General features: G+C 46.3%; 2 protein-coding genes across 2 annotated transcripts in view; one reads left to right on the top strand and one right to left on the bottom strand.

The window, feature by feature from the left end:
- The window catches only part of CAMKK1 (calcium/calmodulin dependent protein kinase kinase 1), a 250,022-nt gene that overhangs the window by 96,215 nt on the left and 131,572 nt on the right, over positions 1 to 22,235 (top strand). The window lies entirely within an intron of this gene.
- The window catches only part of P2RX1 (purinergic receptor P2X 1), a 67,754-nt gene continuing 60,183 nt past the window's right edge, over positions 14,665 to 22,235 (bottom strand). Inside the window, 6 exon segments of the mRNA XM_048519058.1 lie at positions 14,665 to 16,249; positions 17,751 to 17,852; positions 17,994 to 18,059; positions 19,298 to 19,388; positions 19,685 to 19,812; positions 21,309 to 21,494. Coding sequence (XP_048375015.1) covers positions 16,172 to 16,249; positions 17,751 to 17,852; positions 17,994 to 18,059; positions 19,298 to 19,388; positions 19,685 to 19,812; positions 21,309 to 21,494 — 651 coding nt within the window. The 3' untranslated portion in view covers positions 14,665 to 16,171.

Here is a 22,235-nt window from a genome sequence, read left to right on the forward strand (position 1 = left end):
CCTAGCTCATAGGGATAGATGTGAACTGGGGAGGGCCAGAGATAGGAATCACAGAACCCTAGCTCATAGGGATAGATGTGAACTGGGGAGGGCCAGAGATAGGAATCAGCAGTTTTCTTGTGTGCAGTTTCCTTGTGGTTTTCCCACCCCTCCCCACCTTTCCCCGCCCACAAAGCAGCAGTTCCACCCAATCCTCCAACCAGAATTTTGGGAGGAGCACTGGGGTTTCTTCTTCTTTTTATTAGAATGATGTAGATCGACTGCAGAAGCAACAGACCATTGAAATGCCCTCTCCAAAATAATGGCGGCAGGCAACCTCCCCATAGGAATACTCTGTGTAAATGAAAAAAAAAATGCAGGAAACCCCCACTGTGGAGCAAACAGCTATGGGGTGTTCCACATGCATAAAGGACCAATGTCTTCAAAACATTTTCTGAAAAAACAAACAAAAATAACGCCACAAAATTCTCCCTCCCTCTACCTTTGCAAGGAGGGCAAAAAGAACAACAACAACTGAGACTGAAGGTCTCAGGACATGACATTAAGTCCTATTAAAGCCTTTTATGGAACTTTATCACAGTACAGTTGATAGGCAAGATCCAGAATTGGGTGCAAAGTTTATCACCGACCAGCAATCAGTCTATATATCTACAGTCAGAGAATCATACACTGCCGTATAATGACCCTCACTCCCTCGGCGAGCACAGTGAAGGATTTTCAATGGGGTAATAAAAGCAGATCCGCACCTCTGCTGTTCTGTATCGCACCCAAGAGATTTTCCAGCCAAAAATCATTCAGCGGAGACAATCTGTCAACTCGCAGTGCCGTCACACAACAGCTGTTTCACAAGAAAATTACAAAAATCAGCAGTTGTCATCGGTTGACAATTCTGAAGATTTTCTATATCTGTGTAGGGTTTTTAATCTAGGGTGGCGTAGCGGTTAAAGTATGAACTAGCAAGAAACCGTCTACATTACTGCTACTGGAATGCAAGAATGAAGTGTCAAGTTTTAAGACAGTGTTTGAACATAATGTATCCAAGTGAATAAGTGAACGATAACACAAATGAACAAAGCCACGCTCAACAGGATCAATAATCCCACATCAATATTACAGTGCAAATACAAATAGACAAACAACACCTGTGTCAACACACTGGACAAGTCTCTTAAAGAAGGAACTGAGTCCTAAATTACTGCCCCATAAAGTCCTTTGATCTTTGTGCAGTAAAGATCCTATGGGTGGATCATAGCCAGTGTGGATTCTTCCAAAAAAGCCAGAAAGCAGTAGAAGACGGGGCTGTCCGTTTTGCACGAAGCTTGATGACGCTGTAGTGACACACAACGTCTGTCTCCTATCAGGATATCCAAGCTGAGCGTAAAATTCTAAAAGCTCTTTCTATATTATGGGATAAAAATGCCTAGCCTGACAACACAACAGGAGTCTAGAAAAAGCTTTTATGTATGGAGGATGGCGGTGGATCCAGTGGGAAGAGCTATGTCCCCGCACCCTGGCTTGCCACTAGGTCAGGAGAAGGTGGGCGAGGGACAGACATCACACCAATGGGCATGCAGGACTGAGTTCTGCACACTGATTGGTGGGTGGGTTCATCATCAGAAGATGGCAATTGGTCGCCACTTAGCGAATTATAAATAGTGAGATAGTGGTTAAAGTGTCAGACTAGGATCTGGGAAATCTAGCTCTGAATCCCAACGTGTGCCATGAAAGCTCGCTAGGTGACCTTGAGCCAGGCATACACTTTCAGCCTAAGCTACCTCACAGGGCTGTTGTGAGGAGAAAATGGAAGAGAGGAAAATTATGTAAGCCATTTTGGATCTCCATTGAGGCAAAGGGCAGGATATAAATAAAGTTTTTAAAAACCACGTACCAGTTCACAGAAAAAACATTATGAAGAAAAACACAGATTTCAGGGATTTTTAGAGAGTTGCTGCTATGCAGACAAGAGTACAGCTCCTGACTGTTAAAAACCAGATAAGGGCTTAATTAATTAATTAATCAATCATTCAAGAAGAGACTCACATCAAGCTGGAAATCAAGCTGTGATGAAAATGAACTCTGAACATGACCAGAGACAAGTTTTCCTCATTATTCCAGAGCCAAGCTGCATTTTGACAAACACCCAATTAGCACTAAATAACACCAATTTATTGAAGTGGTTTTGCAGAAAGATGACCCGAGGACAGGGTTTCAGTCCACATTAAAACACAAGAGATTTCCATCTAGCTTGACTCACAATGGCTGATGTGATGACGCTGGAATATCATAAAAACAGGGCATGAGAACAACAATCTCACAGTCTTCATCCTTCAGTTTCTAATAATCAGAGGTAGACTGCTGATGTACATGGAGGTTCCCCATCCACAGCCTTCATGTCCAATAAGAACATCTGCCAGATCAGAGCAAGGTTTCCAGCATCTCATTTTCTCCAAATGGCCAGATAGGTCCAGGAAGTGCTCCAACAGAGCATGAACACCCTTTCCATGAAATCTGTCCTCAGCAATTGATATTCTGAGGTATGCTACCTCTGAACTTGAAGAGTCTGTTCAGCTATCATGATTGATAATAGCCTTGGACTTAGGGTTCATTTTGTCTGGCATTCTTTTCCCCAACTGGTTCCAGGAATCTCAGGTCCCTTCCGCACACGCAGAATAATGCACTTTCAATCCACTTTCACAATTGTTTGAAAGTGGATTTTGCTATTCCGCACTGTAAAATCCAGCTGCAAAGTGCATTGAACGTGGATTGAAAGTGCATTATTCTGAAAGTGCAAAAGGGGCCTCAGACTTACCTGCATGAAAACAGCTCTGTCTTCCTCCCGCTATCTTCTATTCACAGATATGCTGCCTCTGATCACAGAGGTTCCATTCCAGGACAACAGCCACTGATGTTTGCCCCATGCATTTGTTTAGTGCTTTTTCAAAAAAAATATCCATCTGATCCATCTCGTGTTCCAACAGTTCAAGGTAGCAAGTTATCCGCATCTGCCAACCAGTTTCACTGGATTATTCTGAACCATGCCTTCAAACAGCCACTAGATTGGTCACCTACAGAAACGAAGCAGTCATTCCAGGTGAACAGAGGAGGAAGACTGTCTGCTGTAAGAGAGATTCCAGATGTCCTTTTCCTTGGCAACTGCTATCATCTCCCAAATGACTTAAAGAGCTACGTGAGGGCAGGCAGGTCCATAAAATCTTGTGTTCTAGTCGCTTTATGTATGCTTTTCAAAAAGCTGCAGAAAGTCACGGGTTCAAAATAAGGCCATTTTCGAGTTTCCTTCTGGAGCCTGGAGCATCAGTAAAGGATCTGGACCCATTTTAGCCCTGCCAAAAATGTTCCTTTGTTTATATACGTTTGCCCAGGAGTAACCTATGCGGCACTTTCAGTTACTACCAAGCTGTGTGATGGAACATACTAATGTCTGGGGTTCTGTGTGGTTTCCGGGCTGTATGGCCATGTTCTAGCAGCATTCTCACCTGACGTTTCGCCTGCATCTGTGGCTGGCATCCTCAGAGGATCTGAACACGGCCATATAGCCCAGAAACCACACACCACCCCAGTGATTCTGGCCATGAAAGCCTTCGACAATACATACTAGTGTCCTTAACAAACTATGTGTGTGCCCTTACAAATACATTAATTGAATAATTAAAGACAACTGAGAGCCCCAAAGTAATCACCTCTCTGGTGGCCTGTTGCATCTCTGTATGAGTCACTACTCTTGCCTTTCAATTCGCTTTCATTGGGAACTCTGCCTCCATCCCACCTCCAGTTTGATTGAATGTGTGCAGTGACACTCAAAGTAGAAACACCAAAGAACAACCTAACTTCCAAAGAGGCAAAATGTTGAGTCTCTGCATGAACTGCTGCTCTGACCTTGCCTCCCTCTGATCAACATCCACACGGGTAGGAAGGGATTTCTACATCTCATCAATCAGCATGGTGTAGTGGTTAAGAGAGGTGGACTCTAATCCGGGGAACTGGGTTTGATTCCCCAGTCCTCCACATGAACAGCATATTTGTTTCCCCACTCCTGACTCGGTCAGTCACAGTTCTCTTAGAACTCTCCCAGCTCCACCTTCGCCACAAGGTGTCTGTTGTGGGGAGAGGAACGGAAAGGAGCTTGTAAGCCACCTTGAGTCTCCTTACAGGAGAGAAAGACAGGATATAAATCCAAACTCTTCTTAGAGGACAGAGAAGCAGAAGAATATCAGAAAAGGATGACTGTTACATCTCTGAATGTCATTGTCATTAGAAAGAGGAGGGATGGATCTGAGGTCAGGAAACGGTGCAAGGGGAAGTGATTCTCTCTGCCCCACAGTCCCAACCCAAACAAGGCTTCCGCCAGTGCCATTCACAGACATTTCAATGTCTCGTCTCCTTTGATCTTCAGCTCCCCAGAGATTGATTGGTGCAGTGAGAAATGGGGGGGGGGGGGGGAAACCACAATCCTTGTGCCAGAAAAGAGAAATCACAACACACCAGAAAGCAATTGTTATTAGCGAGGAGGATCAGAAAGATCAGCACGCCTTTCTTTCACTGAACAGTTCCGCTCTCCCAGAAACGATTACTATCCAGAATGGGGAGAAAGGTTTAGGAACCCTCCCTCCAGCCAACCAGGTTTTATGGCACAAAACACTGGCTAAACCAGTTTCTAGAGGCACCAAGGAGCAGGTGGAAAAGTCACTTCACTTGCCAAAAAGCCAGGAATGCGGCAGAATCGCAGCGTGCCAAAAACGAAGGGCGTCCCTCAAGTCCTAAGAGGATCTGAGATTCTGCCACAAAGGAAGAGCGTGCATAACAAGAGACTTTTTGGAAAACGTATTTCTCACCGACTACACCTAGAGTAGCCCCTTCCACGGCAACACTTACACAGTTAAAGCAACCACCTCAGGTAGGGGCTAGACAGACGCAAGGAAAAATTTAAAAGGTGTCAGAGCTGGTGAGAAAAGCCCTTGCAAATATGAAGCGTGAAAGATCGTGACATGGCTGGAATTTCTCCCCTCCCCCTGAGTCTGCAGTCCCCAGAAGAGTGGCAAGATATAAAAGAGATCCTAGACGGCAGCCAATTACAGCTCGGCTCCTATCCGGAGATCATCTTAGAGAATCTGACCTCTGCAGCAAATCCCTTCTTGAAGCCTTTACCTGTCACCTGCTAGCCAAACAAGGACCAGACACCTGCTGACTCAGGCCAAGAAAGGCAGGGAATGTCCAAAACTACCTTACACCGAGTCAGACCGTTGGTGCCCTTAGCTCAGTATTATCGACTTCAGTAAGAGGCAGAGAAAAGTATTTTCCCAGTACCTACTACCCAAGAAGCATTAACTGGAGGTTGGCAGGTACTGAACTCAGGGCCTTCGTGCAGCAAACTGGATGCTTAGCCAGTGAGCCATACTTTCTCTCTACGTGCTGTTGCTGGATTTCCAAAAGCAATCTATTGTAATGGGGCAAAAAAAAAGGACAGAGACTAAAAACAACTCTGACTTTAAAGGACGATTTAGGCTAAGCCTGCATTGAGCAGCGGGTTAGACTAGATGATCTGCACGACCCCTTCCAACTGTATGACTCTGTGAAAGGAATATTATGTCAGAAATCTACCCAGGACACAGTGTGTAACAGACTTCTCTCTGCGATACACCTCTGCAGATGCCAGCCACAGATGCAGGCGAAATGTTAGGGACTAAGATCTACCAGACCACGGCCACACAGCCCGGAAAACCCACAACAACTAGCCAGAGCAGTTTCCATAGAAGGCTAGAACAGGAAATGTTGAATCTTTAGGGATGCCCTTTAGGAATACCAAGACCCAAGACAGGCGATTAATCAAGCCAACAGACAAGCAAGATTTAATTGCTACCAGGGCTTTTAATGGAGTCCTTATTGCATCCATGCTTCAGTCCCTCCTATCATTGCAAAAGCAAACGAGGCCCAGCGACGAACTTGCAAGGAAGGACAGATCGAAAGATAGTACACTTGCTCAAAGGAGCTTTCTTTTCAAATGCAGCAGGAGAACAATCCACCACCACTCTACAGCATGGGTAGGAAACAGCTGATTTGTCATGAAGAAGAGACTCTTTCCCCTTGAACATGTGCAGAGTGCTATACTCAAGGTTCATGATAAGACATTCCAGAGCAGAGGTTGATCGTCCCAGTCCACCTGAAGGATTTCATTGGAGATTTGGTGCAGCAAATCTCCACACCTGCTGCCACCCAACAGCCGGCAAGACTTGGGTTCAAATCCCCCACTGCACCGTGACGCTCACCGGGTGACCTTGGGTCAGTTATGTTTCCAATGCACTTGCCTCGCTCGGTTGTTGCGAGGTTAAAACAGGAAGAAAAAAATCATGCAGATTCACTACCACAAACTCCTTAAGGCGAAGACCGAGGTTTAACGACCCGGACCAATCCTGAGACAGAAACCTTCCCGCGGGGGCATCAATCCTGTTTAGACCTCAGCCTTTGACTGGGAAACCCTTAATCGCAGCAGACAGCAGAGCCACTGGAGGTTACTTCACGCTCCGGCGCGTTGCAGAGAGGGGAGAAAAAGCCCTTTGGACAAACACCGCCCGTCCCTTTCCCCGGCGCTACACCTTGGAGAATCGCGCAAACCAGTCCATGCCACCCTGCCCATCAACCACAATGCCCGGGCTCCCCTTCTCCCTGGGGCGCTTTCTCTGGAAGAGCCGACCCCCACGGTGCACAGAGACCTACTCGTTTTTTTCCCCCATCCCCAAAAATCAATTTTGAAAAAAATGACAATCTTCCCCAGCTGTTGCATGGATCGCAAACAACCGAAATCCTTGGCGGTAGAGGAGCAGGAAGAGCCCACCGGCCGAGCTGACTTACCTGGGGGCGCACGGGAGCTCTCCAGCAAAAGGTTCCCCGGTGGCAGAGCCCAACCAAGCCGCAGCCCTTGCGCTGCGCCCCCTCCGGAGCCTCTTTGCGCTCCCCGACGCGTCGCCGGCCGAGACCTGAACCGAAGGAATCAGTCTACCGTAGATATGCAAAAAGAAGCGCCGCGGCGCTCCCTCGCTCTTGGCTGGCTTGCGACGGGCGGCGCGATTGGGCGACGGCGCGTCAGCTCCGAGTCTCCTCATTGGCCGGTATAATTGGCCGCCCGGGCTGGGCTCGCGGTTGGCTGGCCCGCGCTCGACCGGCTCGTTCGCTCGCGAGCTGCTGAAGTTGCAAAGGGGAAGCGGCAGGGTTTGCAGGGAGGGGGATGTGCTTGCACCAGCATGCCTGAACTGGCCCAGCGAGGGGGGAAGTTTCCTTTTGTGGCATTGGACGGGTGGAAAGTGGGGGTGCCAACCTCCAGGGGAGGACTGCAGCAGGGCTGGCTTAACTGGGGCAAGCACCACATTATAAGGCCTGGGGCAAAGCAGTGCATTGGGACCCCTACCTATACAACCACTCACAGGAGTAAAAAAATGCACGTGTGGTTGTTTCAGTGGTGACCGTGATCGTGAATCGGGTGGATACTTGTTCACTTGTTATCATAAAAAGTAATGTTAATATTGTTCATTATCTTTAGTGAAACACACACTAACTGTGCGTTTTCCAATGACAAATATTTCTAGTTAAGAAGAAAAAGAGTCTGGATTTATATCCCACCTTTCTCTCCTGTAAGGAGACTCAAGGTGACTTACAAGCTCCTTTTCCTTCCTCTCCCCACAACAGACATCTGGTGAGGTGGGTGTGTTACCCACAGCCAGGGGTAACTAGAAAGTGATTTCAGAGTGATTTCAGCTTTGTCAGCAATGAGCGATAGTGATTTCAGAGTGATTTCAGCTTTGGCAGCAGTGAGTGGATGCAGAGGCAGGCTGCCTTCAGAGCAGAGGTTCTTTATTGTGATTTCAAGCTCTTTCCAGGCCAGACTGCCCAGTACAGAACGAAACACAGCCCTTTTTATACAGTTTTTCACCTGATCAGAGGAGGAAGGGGGCAGTCCCCTGCCACATAATACAGACAATTTAAAACAAAGAGGAGGAAGACAGTCTTTTGTTTTTGTTGATGGGATTAAGTCCCAAAAGAAAAGGCTGCCAATGAATCTTGAGATCCTAGAAGTGGAAACTTCAATAGTCCAATGGGTCTTGAGATCCTAGAATTGGAAACTTCAATAGTCCAATGAGCTTCTGGATCCTGAGAGTAAAACTTCAAACAGTCCAATAGCAAAACAGGGTGACATCCTTTGTTAGTCAAAAGGTCCTTTTGTTGGTGAAGATGGGATTACCTGGGTGTTGGTCCAAACTGAATTCCAGGACTAGTTTCCTTGTCCCTTAATATCAACCTTTCTGGCCACTGCTTTGGCCATCAGACACAAATTTCAAAAATAACATTTCTAAACTTAAACGGTAGGGAAACCTTAAAGGACAAACACATGTACTTATACTTATGGGCAAGACTTTACAGATACTTATTGGCATGGCTTTCTTAAATCTAACAATAACAAAACCTTAAACTAACTGAAGAACCTAACTAAAGTATAATCCTAAACATTTGGCAAATAATAAATCCAACACTGAGGGGCTTACATTAAACCTTAAAAGGGAAAAAGGCAAGAAGGAAACCATGTGAAATAGCACATTTGTATATACATGTTCTTTCCAGGACTTGTGGAGGCTTTTGGACAACACTGGTCTCTTTGCTCTGATCCTTAGCCAGTGTAGTTTGGTGGCAGGCTCAGGAAAATATTTTTCCTATTTTCCTGCTGGTAACAGTTGGGGCTGAGATACTTCTGAAGAACTGTGACTAGCCCAAGGTCACCCAGCAGGAATGTAGGAGTGCGGAAACACATCTGGTTCACCAGATCAGCCTCTGCCACTCAGGTGGAGGAGTGGGGAATCAAACCCGGTTCTTCAGATTAGAATCCACCTGCGCTTAACCACTACACCACACTGGCTCTTAGGATAATCTTTATTTGTTGACAGCAAGTCATGACATACATAGAGTATGCTTGTGGGGGCCCCGGGCAACCCCCTAAAGCGCTCATGTGTTAAGATAGCCCTGGCTGCAGTTCTTCTGGAATGCCAACTTATCTCCAGATGAGCAGCATCAGGAAAGGGCAGCTTTGGATGACAGAGTCCGGAATCATGACCCCAGTCGGTTCTCTCTATTCTGCTAACTCTGCCATCTTCCTTACAGACAGGTGTGACACATACATGCAAGCTGTATCTGCATTCGCTCATGTTTGAACAGGGCTTTTCTGCAATAATTAAACGTGGGGACTTACTATTGAGCTCCGTGCTCCGATATCTGTTGAAATCAAAAGTGGGCCACCATCACACCACCTACTGCTGGTTTGCTTAGCCTAGATTCTTGGGGATGGGCTTGAGGCAGAGGCATAGCAAGGGGGGAAAGCGCCCGGTGCGCTGGTGCGTCCTCCGCCCCCGGAACACCCCCACCACGCCTTGCCCCACCATGCCACCACAGGGGTGCACGCCCGGTGCACTGGCCCCCCATCCCCTTGGAGCTACGCCTCTGGCTTGGGGATCCCCTGTTGAACTCCTATGGGAGAGGGGAGGGAGAGGAGAGGGAGGGGAGAGGGGGGAGGGGAGGGGAGGGAGGGAGCCTGACATCTGGTCATGACCCACCCACCCTGGGGGGAAGGGGAGGGAGAAGTGGAGAAAAACAGGCAATTATAAAATGCAAAAGAACCTTTGCCAAAGGACCCTGGAGTTTGCCAGAGAAAGTAATTAGGGCTATCATAGCATAATTAAGACGCAGCAAAGAACGAAAGAGAACGTGCCCTGAAAGCGACACTACATTTTCTCTTGTTGCGGGTGGCAGATTGTCTGGCGCTGCGGTTCCTCCGAGAGAGTTCCTCTTTTCCGCACACGCAGAGGAAATCTATTTGTCTTCTGCGAAGACATTGCGGGTCGTTCCCAGTGCCTGCCTTTCATCTGAGCCTCTTGTTTTGCCCAAGCACCGAAGGCGATGAGATACACAAATCAACCCCACAATCATCTCTCTTACTAGAATCCGTATTTCCCTATCAAAACAAGATCTGCTTGAATACTTTCTCCCCCAAAAAGGTCTGTCTTTTGGCTATGTTAAACAAAATGTTGAAGTTCTCTGCTTAGAACATTGCCAAAGAACTTGACGCCCATCCCACCACACCACACACCACACCCCAGCAGCCGTAGAGGTCCCAATTTAGGTCATGGCTCTGGGAGAGGTTAAGAACATAAGAGGAGCTCTGATGGTTCAGACCAGTGATCTATCAGGGGTGTCCAACCTATAGCCCTCCAGATGTTTGTGGACTACGATTCCCATGAGCTCTGCCAATTGGCCATGCTGGTAGGGGCTGATGGGAGTCATGGTTTGTGAACATCTGGAGGGCCATAGGTCGGACACCCCTGATGGGCCAACATCCTGTTTCACACAATGGCCAGCCCTGGAGGACAACAAACAAGGCATGGATGCCAAGGCCTTCTCCTTATGATGCCTCTTAGCACTGGTACTTGAAGGTTTATCACCTCTGAATAGGAAGGTTTCCTTTGCTTACTATGGATTGTAAAAAATTAATGGTTTCCTCCTGTATCATCTCACCAGAGTTTGGGATCTAAGCAGGGTTGGCTATGGCCAGTAATCAGAGAGGGCCAAATCCCCTCTCTGTTCCTAGCGGGCTGCTCAGTTTTCCTGAGGCATAAACAGAATGGAAAATCCAGCTGCTCGCTTCATTCTCCCACCATTCCTCATTCATATTTTCCACATCCCCCCCACCCACCCCAGTTCGTCTTCCCAGCTGCTGACTCATTCACAAGCTTCCTTTCACTTCTGGCTGACAGAATCTCTGGAAAGTGCCGAGGTCCCATCTGGGTAGAGAATATGAATCAGGGAGGATTTCTTAATTTTTTTTTTTAGTAGCATGCAAAGTCGGAAAATGACCGAGCAAAAAGAAGACCAATTCCAGGAAGACATTTATAGAAATGCAGGAATGATCCAAAAGCAGGTCCAGCCCAGGGCATTTTGGCACCCTGGTGAAAAGCGGACAAAGATGATGCTTTGGGAAAAGTCTGAATTCGACCTCTGCCCCAGAAATGTCTTCCCATTAATCAGAGGTTTTGTTTCTGATTTTTATTCTGATCCTTTTGCTGCTCTTATTAGCATGGATTGTTGTTGCTTATTTTTTTTAAAAAATCGTTGACAATATTCAGAAGACGATGAAGAATTGGATTTATACCAGTGGTGGGATCCAAAAATTTTAGTAACAGGTTCCCATGGTGGTGGGATTCAAACTGTGGTGTAGCGCCAATGGGGCTGGGCCGGGCATTATGGGGGCGGGGCATTCCTGGGCGGGGCTGTGGCAAGGACGCAGCCACTGCGCCGGTCCTTGGGCGGGAAATGAATTCACGCACTCGCAGGCTGCCACGCACGCCGGTGCACCTCCTGCTAGACTGCTTCAAGTTCTGCGCGCTACTGCTGAGGAGCGGAGGAGGGGCGTAACTAAGGCAAAAATCATGTGGCAAAATCACCAATTAGTAACCCCCTCTCGGCACACACAAATAATTAGTAACCTACTCTCGGGAACCTGTGAGAACCTGCTGGATCCCACCTCTGATTTATACCCTGCATTTCTCTACCACAAGGGGTCTCAAAGTGGCTTACAAACTCCTTCCCTTCCTCTCCCTACAACAGAGACCTTGTGAAGCAGGTGGAGCTGAGAGAGTTCTGAGAGAACTGGGACTAGCCCAAGGTCACCCAGCAGGCTTCATGTGGAGGAGTGGAGAAACAAACCCAGTTCACCAGGTTAGAGTTTACCGCTCTTAGCCACCCTTCTTTGCCCAATTGGGCACCTAGAACCTAACTCACAAAATAAATCATTACAACAATCCAAAAGACTATATAGTATTTTTTTCAAAAGCTAGAGGTGGATATCAAGTAAGTAATGTACTCATTGCTGGATTATTGTTGCCATAATCTGGAGCAAAATAAACCAGAAACTAAGGGGACCTTTAACGCAAATAATTATAGTGAAGGCTTCAAGGGAGAGTTTTGGCTGAAACAACTAAGGTACAGGATCTCTCTTCCTTCCCCTCTGCCTGGAGGTCTGATGTGGGGTAATCCATCTGTTGCCCTGAAGGATTAACTTTTTATGCTTTATCTGTAAATCGAGTAAATATTACAAAAGACATTGTAAGCCTTTGGTGCTCTTTCCTTCAAAGGGAACTAGCTGGGGTTGCCGACAGACATGGAGAAAAATGGCCTATCCTTTTTGCAGAGGTTTAATGAGATGTTATTCACCCGGGGATGCTATTGATCCTCATGACATGAAAAACTTTAACCGCCCATTTGTGTAAAAGCCCAGCTAAGAGTTAGTCCTTGGAACTCCTCACCATTAACAACAGAATTGAATCAAATCTGCAGGGCCTCCCTTCCTCCAGTTTTAGAAGGCTACAAATAGCAGATTTCAGGCTGCTCCAAATGCCACTTTTCTTCCAATGAGAGAGAGAGAGAGAGAGAGATTGCCAACACCAAACTAACAGAACAGGTATCAGAAATACCTTGCAATGCATGACCTTTTTAGCATTGTTGCTTGCAATCTGCCCCCCACCCCACGCAACACACACACTCCAGTGTTTGTGTCTTTATCTGCAACTGTGTACACTTGTAAGTAACAAAGCAGGTGGTATACCACAAACAATTATGCTACACACAAAACACACTGTGAGTCCTGGCGCGCAGATTCAATCACGTTTCAAACTGTCAAGCCACATCCGTATTGAGAAAAATTTTGTTGTGTACTTTTTGATTTGCTGGGGCGGGGGGGCTTGTGTATACGTAGATGTTTTACATTTAATGGGAGTTTAGTGTTCAAGGGAACCCATTGCAAGTGCTTTCACCCCCTCTGCTGGTCAGTGTCTGATATTGCAAGGACAAGCCCACTTCCTGGCAGGATTCCTTGAGTTTGGAGCAGCTCTGGAAAGCTCACAGTGGAAGAGAAATGAAAAATGATCTGTACAAAATATGATAGAAACACAGGAAATACAGTCAGAAGGAAATTGTTAGAAGCATCCACATACTTGAGAGCCAGAGAGGTGCAGAGGTTAAGAGCGGTGGATTCTAATGTGGAGAACCAGGTTTGGTTCCCCACTTCTCCACAAGAAGCTGCTGGGTGTCCTTGGGCCAGTCACAGTTCTTTCAGAACTCTCCCAGCCCTACCTACATCACAAGGTGTCTGTTGTGAGGAGAGGAAGGGATTGTGATAAGCCTCTTTGAAACTCCTTACAGTTGAGAAAAGCAGGGTATAAATCCAAACTCTTCTTCTTCCGCTGCTGCCGGACAAGGATGGATAAAACAGCAGTCTTAAGCAGAGTTGCACACTTTCCTTCCTCTTTGGTTTTGAAAACATTTCCAAGCTGCCATTTTCCATATCTCTGTGCCATCAACTTTTTTTTTTTTTGCCCCTGACTTCATTCCTCACCCCATTGTAGGCGCAGAAGGCATATAAAGGATATACTTTGTTATATGCAAAAAGTTTTCTTCTTGCCCCCCATTACTTTCTTTCTGTAATGGGGAGTTGGCAACCATAATGCAGCTGAGCAAAGAAAAGATGCAGGCCTGAAAGTCTATTCTCTTTCTGTCACTAGGCAAGCTTGATAGTTCAGCAGAATGCCCTTTGTCCAGAGTTATACAGAATGTGCAGATTCAACTGTTTTAAGGTCTTAGATGCCTTGAATTTGCCCTTCTTCTGGAGACAGAAGAGAGAAACATGAAAATGTTTAGGCTCTTTTCCTAGGAAGAAGGACAACAAAAGGCAATAGAGATAGGAAAGAAACAGGTCCTAGTTCATCTTGCGTCAAAGGATCAGATGCTCCCATCTTCCAATAAGGGTCTTAGAATACTCAAATGTTTTAGGGAAAGGGAAAATCTCCACCTTTCTTTATGATTGATTGATGATGATGAACTTTGGGGTGTATTCTCTTTACTGCTATTCTGATGTAACCTATAAAAGTAAGAACACACTGTCATCTTCTGTGGTTCCCCTGATGCTGTCTGCCCGGTTGTTGGTGTGAATAAAATATTAGATTTGTTCCTTTGTCGGCTTAAGCTTTTTGGCTTAAATATTTTGAACCCGTTACCCTGCTGTAACATCATCGCTTTTATTGTCATCATTTCTCTGTGGGTTGTTAGTTTTTTTGGTTGAATCTATGATGCGTCGATTAAACAGAGCTACTGAGAACCAAAGCAAAGAATCAATTAAGTCTCATTTCTGCAAATAACCCCCCCTCCCCCCCCCCAAAAAAAAACACCCTCGTTACAGCAGCCATGAAATGTTTGGAGAAGATGCGTGCAAACAAACATCATAGTAAAGGTTTTTTTAAAAAAAAATTCTTGAAACGTTTCAAGCAACTTGTGCGGAAAAGGTCAGTATGGCATATAAACCTTTTATAGGCGTTTTCATGGGCTGCTTCTAGCCGCTGCTTCTAGTCTGTTTCACAGACATCTGCTCAGCATTACGGAATGCGGTTTTTATGGCCTCAGCTCGTTTTTAATATTGTTGATTTCTGTTTTTAGGATTTGATCCTACTGTTATGACTTGTGAGTGGGCCGAAGCAGGTTGAAAACAGTAAGGCATCCTGAAAGGGACATGCCAGCAGATGGAATGCCAAGACAGAGCAAAACCAGATGAGGAAATACCAAAAACTAGAGGTTTATTTCATTCTTTTTCTTAAAAAATAAAGTCTATTATTACAAAACAACCCTTGGCAACGTTGCTTCCCCCTAGACACGTGCACAGGAAATTTTTCTAAGTGCAGTTGACTGAAAGGGGCCGTAGCGTTTGTGTCTAGGAAAAGTGTGTCTGCCTGCATGTGAGTGTCGTCCAATTATTCAGTTGCACAATTAAGAAACTTGTGGAGAAGAACATAAGACGAGTCTTGCTGGATCAGGCCAAAGTTCAAGCATGTGAACTGGCATCCTGTTTCCAACTGTAGTTCAGAAACAGCCTCACAGAAACCCAGAAGCCTTTGCTTTGCTAATTTCCCCAATTCCATGGCTGGCATTCAAAGGTACACTGCCACTGAGCATGGAGGTTCCGCTTCGTCATATGGCTAACAGCCACTGGTAGATTTCTCCTCCAAGAACTGGTCTAATATCTTTCTGGAGCCATCTAACCTGGTGGCCATTGTTGTATCTTGTGGCCCTGAGTTCTAGAAGTGAATTACACGCTCTGCAAAGACGTCTTTTGAACCTACTGCCTGACAATTTAATTGAGTGCCCCCAAATTCTAAGATTATGGAAGAAGAAGTCTCTCATTCGACTTTCAGTATACCCAGCACAATTGTATAGGTGGCAACGATGTCGGGTGCACTGGGATGCAGCAGGCAGTGGTGGTGGGTCCCTCCCATTTCTTTCCTGTTCTTCCTTTTTCTTAAACGAAAAATCCACAAATATTCTAACTTTGCCTTGTAGGGAAGACATTTACAAACCCTGGAGCATTTCAGCTAACCTTTAGGACATCTTTTTCTGCTGGCGGTCTGTGTTTCTCAAGTAGATCTGCTCTGATTCCAAACCAGTGCTTTTTACCTAAAAGCTGTCAATCTGTTCATCATGAATTACACAGCTCCCCCAAAAATGTCCAGACAGTTCACACAAGTCAAAGTCCCTGCAGGGTAGCCAACGGCTAGCATGAATCAGGCCCTACACTTCCCATAGAAACTCTATTGTGTTTCCAGAGGCAGCATGGTACAGTGGATAGAGCACCAAACTAGATCCAGGCTCATATCCTCACTTTGCAGTCGAGGTCTGGTCTTTTTCTCGGCCTAATCTATCACACAGAGTTGTTGTGATGACAACATTGAGAAAGGGTGAACGGCATACATCTGCCCTGAAACATATGTGCTTCCCTTGGAAGAAGGGAAGGGTGTGAACCTGTTGTACAGACAGATGGATCATTTAATTTGTCTTAATTCATCTTCACTGCTTGAGAAGAAAGTTTCCAATTCCACCATGGAGAAAGCAGCCATTGGGTCGTAGGTGTCAAACTCCGGCTTTGTCCTTTGCGGATTTCTCTTCAAGCGCTTTCTTAGTGTTCACCAGGACTGCTCAAATGCTTTCCGAGGATTCCTTAGAGCCCCTTCTCCCCATCCTCAGAGGAGACAAAAGTCCAGGAGAAAGGTGAATTCAGTAGGCAAATTCAGTAGGCATTTGTTCAGGCTGATAGAAGCCGTTGGCAGTGGATAAGAGGTGGAGACAAGATGGGGTCTGTGTTCAGTGCAAATCCTAAAATCTAGAAGGAGAGAGATGGCTAAAGCAAACATGACCGGCATCGAGCTGGCAATTTTTAAGTAAAAAAATAATACCTGATGAACTCATAAAACTGCCAAGGGAAACTCAAGCCCAGCATTCGGTTGTCCCTCACCCACCCCCACTACCCAAATCCACATGTGGACTTGAGAAGCAGTGGCAGGGTCAGCTGAAATTTTCTGGGTTTTGATTTAAAATCCGGGGGGGGGGGGGGGAAAGCCGAATAAAACCAATTAGAACTGTCAGCTTTTTTCAGCTTTTTCAATTTTTTTCGGTCTATTAAATTCAAACTCAAAAAATAACAAAAAAAACACGCCCCCCCCCCAAATTGTAGACTCTAATTGTTTAATGCAGAAAGCACACTTTTCCTATTTCAAGTGTTGCAGGAGGGGTTTGATGGAAATCAAATTATTATTAAGAGTAGTGGTACCACTTACTCTTTCATTGGGAAGCATTTTCCTTCTCTTGCAAGTTGCACATGGAGGAACTGACGACCTCTTCTTTTCCCTGAGGAAGTTTCCAGAGAGAGAAGTATTCCGTTATCCCGACATAATTCTCAACAGTAATGGTTGAGCTCAGTGGTGGGATCCAAATATTTTAGTAACAGGTTCCCATGGTGGTGGGATTCAAACTGTGGCGTAATGCCAATGGGGTGGGGCGGGGCACGATGGGGGCGGGGCATTCCTGGAAGGGGTTGTGGCAAGGACGCAGCTGCTGCGCCAGTCCTTGGGCAGGAAACGAATGCACGCAGGCGCAGGCTGCCACGCACGCCGGTGCACCTCCTGCTAGACTGGTTCAAGTTCTGCGCGCTACTGCTGAGGGGCGTAACTAAGGCAAAAATCATGTGGCAAAATCACCAATTAGTAACCCCCTCTTGGCACACACAAATAATTAGTAACCTACTCTCAGGAATGTGAGAACCTGCTGGATCCCACCTCTGGTTGAGCTCTCTCTTGCAAAAGAGACGTTGGTCGAATTGGTAGGGAACCTGCCAAAATTCTCCTTGTCCAATTGGCTCCCTAGATTTGGGAGTTCTGCATTATTTGGCCTTGCTTCCAAAGCTGAAACAACGCATTAGGAAATCTCCAGTTGTTTTTTTACTCCTGAATTTTGTACAAAGTGCGGTGCATATGTGATTTGCCAATTTTCCTTCTTTAAGTTGAATCCACTCCTTTTCATTTGCAAAATGCAGCGGTGCGTATTGCTAAAACACAGCAAAAAGGAACCTTGACTACAGGGGCATATGGGGTCAAAAGTCTACGGCCAATTAGTGACATGGGGGTGGGGGTGGAAAATCGCCCCCAAACCCCTCCTCCTTTCCCCAGGGTCCATACACTGACTTCAAGATCAAAGTTGTTTGGTCATGGTGGATGAGGGTGGCTGCCCATAGGGTGTGTGTAGAAAACTCAGATTTTGCACTGGGCTACATTTTCCCTAGATACACCTCCGTGAGACTGTCTACACATTGCTGAGTGATTTCTGACCTGTTTGAGGGAGTCCTGTTCCGCATACTTGAACTTCTTCTGCTTGTAATAGTTGCGCTTGGGCAGGAAATGTAGTAGAAGCAGGTCACAGAGGAGAGAAGCCTGCAGTCAGACACACGCATTGAAAAAAAACACCAGAATTGGAATCTCTCTCTTCCTCCTCCTCTTGACAAGTTGGCAGAGTTGCTGGGGCTCAAAAGCACCACTGAAGACACTGCCCGGAATATCAGGGACTGAACTTACCACCCCGAAGATGCCAATCCCAGAGCCTATGGTGGTCATAGTTGGAATAATGTCAAATTTTCCTGCCTGGAAGAAACCAAAGGTAGTAAGGCCTTGAAGCCAGGTACCGGAAGGGAAGAAGAAGAAGAGTTGGTTTTTACACCCTCCTTTTCTGTACCTTAAGGAATCTCAAAGTGGCTTATAACTGCCTTCCCCTCTCAAAAGACACCTTGTGAGGTAGGTGGGGCTAAGAGAGTTCTGAGAGTTCTCAGACCCTGGGGTGGGGCATCTCAGGTGGTGTTGGGGCTCAGGAGCTCAACACACATTTCCAAAGCTGAACCCCATTCCTCCAACATTTTCCAAGATCCATTTTCAGGATACTTCACAATAACATTTTTGCTTGTTAATATCGCACAGTAATCTGGAGAAAAAAATGTCAAAATCTTTATGTGGAGAGGCTCTGACTCAGTGGTGAAGTATCTGCTTTGAATGTAGGAGGCCCCAAGTTCAGTCCTGGCATCTTTAGTTAAAAGACTCTCTGGTGGACGGTGATGGGAAAGACATCCCTTCCACCAGAGGGAGGCTACCTGGAAGAAAGCTCCACTGTTTGTGAGATGTCAGCTTTGGATCCAAGCCGACACAACTGAATATGTCAACAAAACCAGCAGGAGTAGACAAAAACATACCTTAAAGGCAGTGGAAAACCAAAACAAAATGAACTTTACAAACCATAAGAGATCAGGGGGGCAAAATTTGTTCATGAAGATGTACATGCCTAGAGTGTAGGGGCTTTGGGGCACCACCACAGAGCTTTGGGCCCAGACCACCTGGTCACCCTTCTCCAGAACTTGCCTCTTTTCCATTGAAGGAGAAAAAGGGGATATGCAGGTGACAATCCTAATTGCTGAGCAGCTTCACAAAGGTCGTTTTCCCACTTACCGTCTGCTGCACGCTACTCTACCAAAGTAGCGCAGGGTCCTCCAGCACTCCCCACTACAGGGGCGGCAACAACGCAGCTGCCCCGGCACTGCCGCTCTCCCGTCCCCTCAGGCCACGTCATTCCTGGCGCTTCTCAAAATGGCGCCTTTTGATGACCCCACGCTCTGTCGCGGGGAAGCCCGGGAGTGCGCCAGAAATGACGCACGCTGAGAGTAGCGCACAGCAAAGGGTGGTCATGGTAAGTGGGGAAACGACCAAAGGCAGACTTTCCTGTGGAGAACTGTCCTGAAGACCATTCCAGCCATGAGAATTCTGGCATCACAGACCCTCTCCCGATCAATAAATACAACCCACAAGAGAATATTATTTTCCAAGGTGAGCATTACCTTTCCATTGACCAGAATATCAAAGCGGATTCCAAACACCTTGAACAGGGTCCTTACGTCACTCCCGTTTTCTTGGTAATACCTGGCATACCTTTTCAAAACAAAAGGCACTTTTGTCAGAATGGACAAGCTGCCTTCCGCTGAGTTCTACCCTTCGTCTATCAAGGCCAGAATTGTCTTTAATGACTGACAGTCGTTGTCTGGGGTGGGGTCTCAGGAGGAAATCTTTCACATCACTTACCACCTGATTCTTTAAACTGCAAATATTGGGGAGGGGTGGGATTGAACCCGTGACCTTCTGTACGCCAAGCAGATGAGCCAAGGCTATACCCCTGATATAAATGTTAGCTGGAGTATTGGGGCTAAATAAAATAAGAGCCATCCTACCTGAAGTTGAAGCCAGGGGAGAGGTTATTATCATTATACAGTCCATGGAAATTGTAAATGGGGATACAGTACTTCTCCGGCCAGTCCAGGTCACAATCCCAGCTGATAGTGATCCCAACGACCCCGCCCTGCCCGAGGAAAAGGGTATCATGTATCAGAATTTGTTTGCTCTACAATATTATTTTGCAGCTTTCCAATAAGAAAGAGGAAGAGTTGGTTTTTCTATCCCATTTTTTTTACTTGAAGGAGACTCAGAGTGGCTCACAATCACCTTTTATTTATTTTATTAAATTTATGCCCCGTGCCCCCAATCGAAGTCAGACCCAGAGAGGAAAAAAACAATAACAAGATAAAAGCATTAAATAGTCAACATCAGTAATTCTAATCTAATACTACAAACGTCCTGAATGTAAAAACACTCTCTAACCCAGTGGTTCTCAACCTTCCTAATGCCGCGACCCTGTCAGCAGTGGTGTCATGGTTAAGAGCAGGTGCATTCTAATCTGGAGGAACCAGGTTTGATTCCCCGCTCTGCCGCTTGAGCTGTGGAGGCTTATCTGGGGAATTCAGATTAGCCTGTGCACTCCCACACATGCCAGCTGGGTGACCTTGGGCTAGTCACAGCTTTTCGGAGTTCTCTCAGCCCCACCCACTTCACAGGGTGTTTGTTGGGAGGGGGGAAGGACAAGGAGATTGTAAGCCCCTTTGAGTCTCCTGCAGCAGAGAAAGGGGGGATATAAATCCAAACTCTTCTTCTTCTTCATGTTGTGGTGACCCCCAACCCTAACATTTATCCATTTTACAGATGAAGAACACTGATGCAGAGGGTCTTAGGCGACCCCTGTGAAAGGGTCGTTTGACCCCCAAAGGGGTCGCCACCCACAGGTTGAGAACAGCTGCTCTAACCCTTATGAGATTCAATTTCCAAAGCTGGGGAGATATTAAACGAGATGAAAAATATGGGTGCTGCTCCAGATGGTATCATAACACCAGATGTAATTGCGTGTGAGAGGCCAGCTAATCATATACGGACAGTTAACTCATAGAATGGCCTCATCAAAGGCCTGGTGGAACATCTCTGTCTTACAGGTCCTGTGGAACTGGTCAAGGTCCAATAGGGCCCTGTTGTCAGCTGACAGAGTTCCGCCATCCTGGAGCCAGGGCCCAAAATGGCTCGGTTCTGGTTCAGGCCATCCAGATGTCCTTCAGGCCAGGAACCACCAACAGATTACCACTGAACGATGGAGGGATCCTTGGTGAAGCAAGCTGTTCCCAGAAAAAGTGGGGGGGGGGGATTGAGCTAAAGTAAAAATAGACAGGGAAACAAAACTGAAAACAGAATGAAGAAAAGATGAGTATCTTTACAAACTGGCAGGAATCAAATTGTGTGTAAACAAATATTGGCTGGTTCAGATGCTTCTGGGATGCTCAGAAGCAGAACAGTCTATGTCCCTAACATCTGGTAAACGAATAAGCAATTTGCAGTTATGGTTGAGATACTGTCGACAGAGAAGGACATGTTTCAACACTGCTGAAACTATTCCTGAATGACCATGACTTGATTTGACCGAGTCCTGCACATCAACAATACCCTGATGTCCACATCAGTCAGAGAAGCGCTCACCTTCTGAGCCAAAGCAGAGAATGTCTGTCCGGACTCCTTCACAATATATCCTAATTCAAACACAGGGCACAAGGGATCTCGGACTTTGTGATAGGTGCAGTTCCTGAGGTACTGCTTGGTCACTCTCTCCACGAGGTTGCGCCTGCCAAAAATTAAGAACCCAAGTGTGAAACACAGGAGCAGACTCTAGACATAACATGACCTCCCTAGCTATCTTATACATACCCTGCCCTTCATTCAAATAGCCCAGATGAAGGCTGAAACAATTTTTGCCTGGCAGAGCGTGGGTGAGGCAAGCAGGTAAAGCTAGGTTTGCCAGCTTCAGGTTTGGAAATACCTGGATATTTGGGGGATGGAATCTGAGGAGGGATTGGGAGGGGAGGGGTAGGGACGGGCCAGTCTTCAATGGAGTTTAATGCCATGAAGTCCATCTTCCAAAATGGCTATTTTCTCCAGATGAACTGATTTCTGTCACCTGGAGATCAGTTGTAATCCCAGAAGATCTCCAGCTACTACGTGGCGTTTCCACCATTTTTGAAATATTATTATGGGGTGGGCGCACTATGTAGGTACAGTCAATCCAGTTTTACGCCCCAAAGGCTAAATTCACTCGTCCCAAGACAATGATGATTTTCAAATCTTTATAAAGTAGTGTACATACAAAAAATGCTTCTCCAATCATTCACCCTCTCAAAAAATAATTCAAAATTTCAAGTAACTACAGTACAAAGAAATCTTCACCACTTAACACTTTTGCCAATCAACAATCAACCAACCATATTTTGGGTTGGGCAGTCTTTTTGATCATTTAAGCAATAAAACTGAACAACATGCACATCCCCCTCCCTCCGCTAGGGTGGGTGGGCCAGGTCCAGATGCCGGGCCCCCTCCCCTTCCCTCCCCTCCCTTGCATGCCACCCCTCCCTC

Source organism: Sphaerodactylus townsendi, linkage group LG16 (genome assembly GCF_021028975.2).
Source record: "Sphaerodactylus townsendi isolate TG3544 linkage group LG16, MPM_Stown_v2.3, whole genome shotgun sequence".
NCBI classification, from domain to species: Eukaryota; Metazoa; Chordata; class Lepidosauria; order Squamata; family Sphaerodactylidae; genus Sphaerodactylus; species Sphaerodactylus townsendi.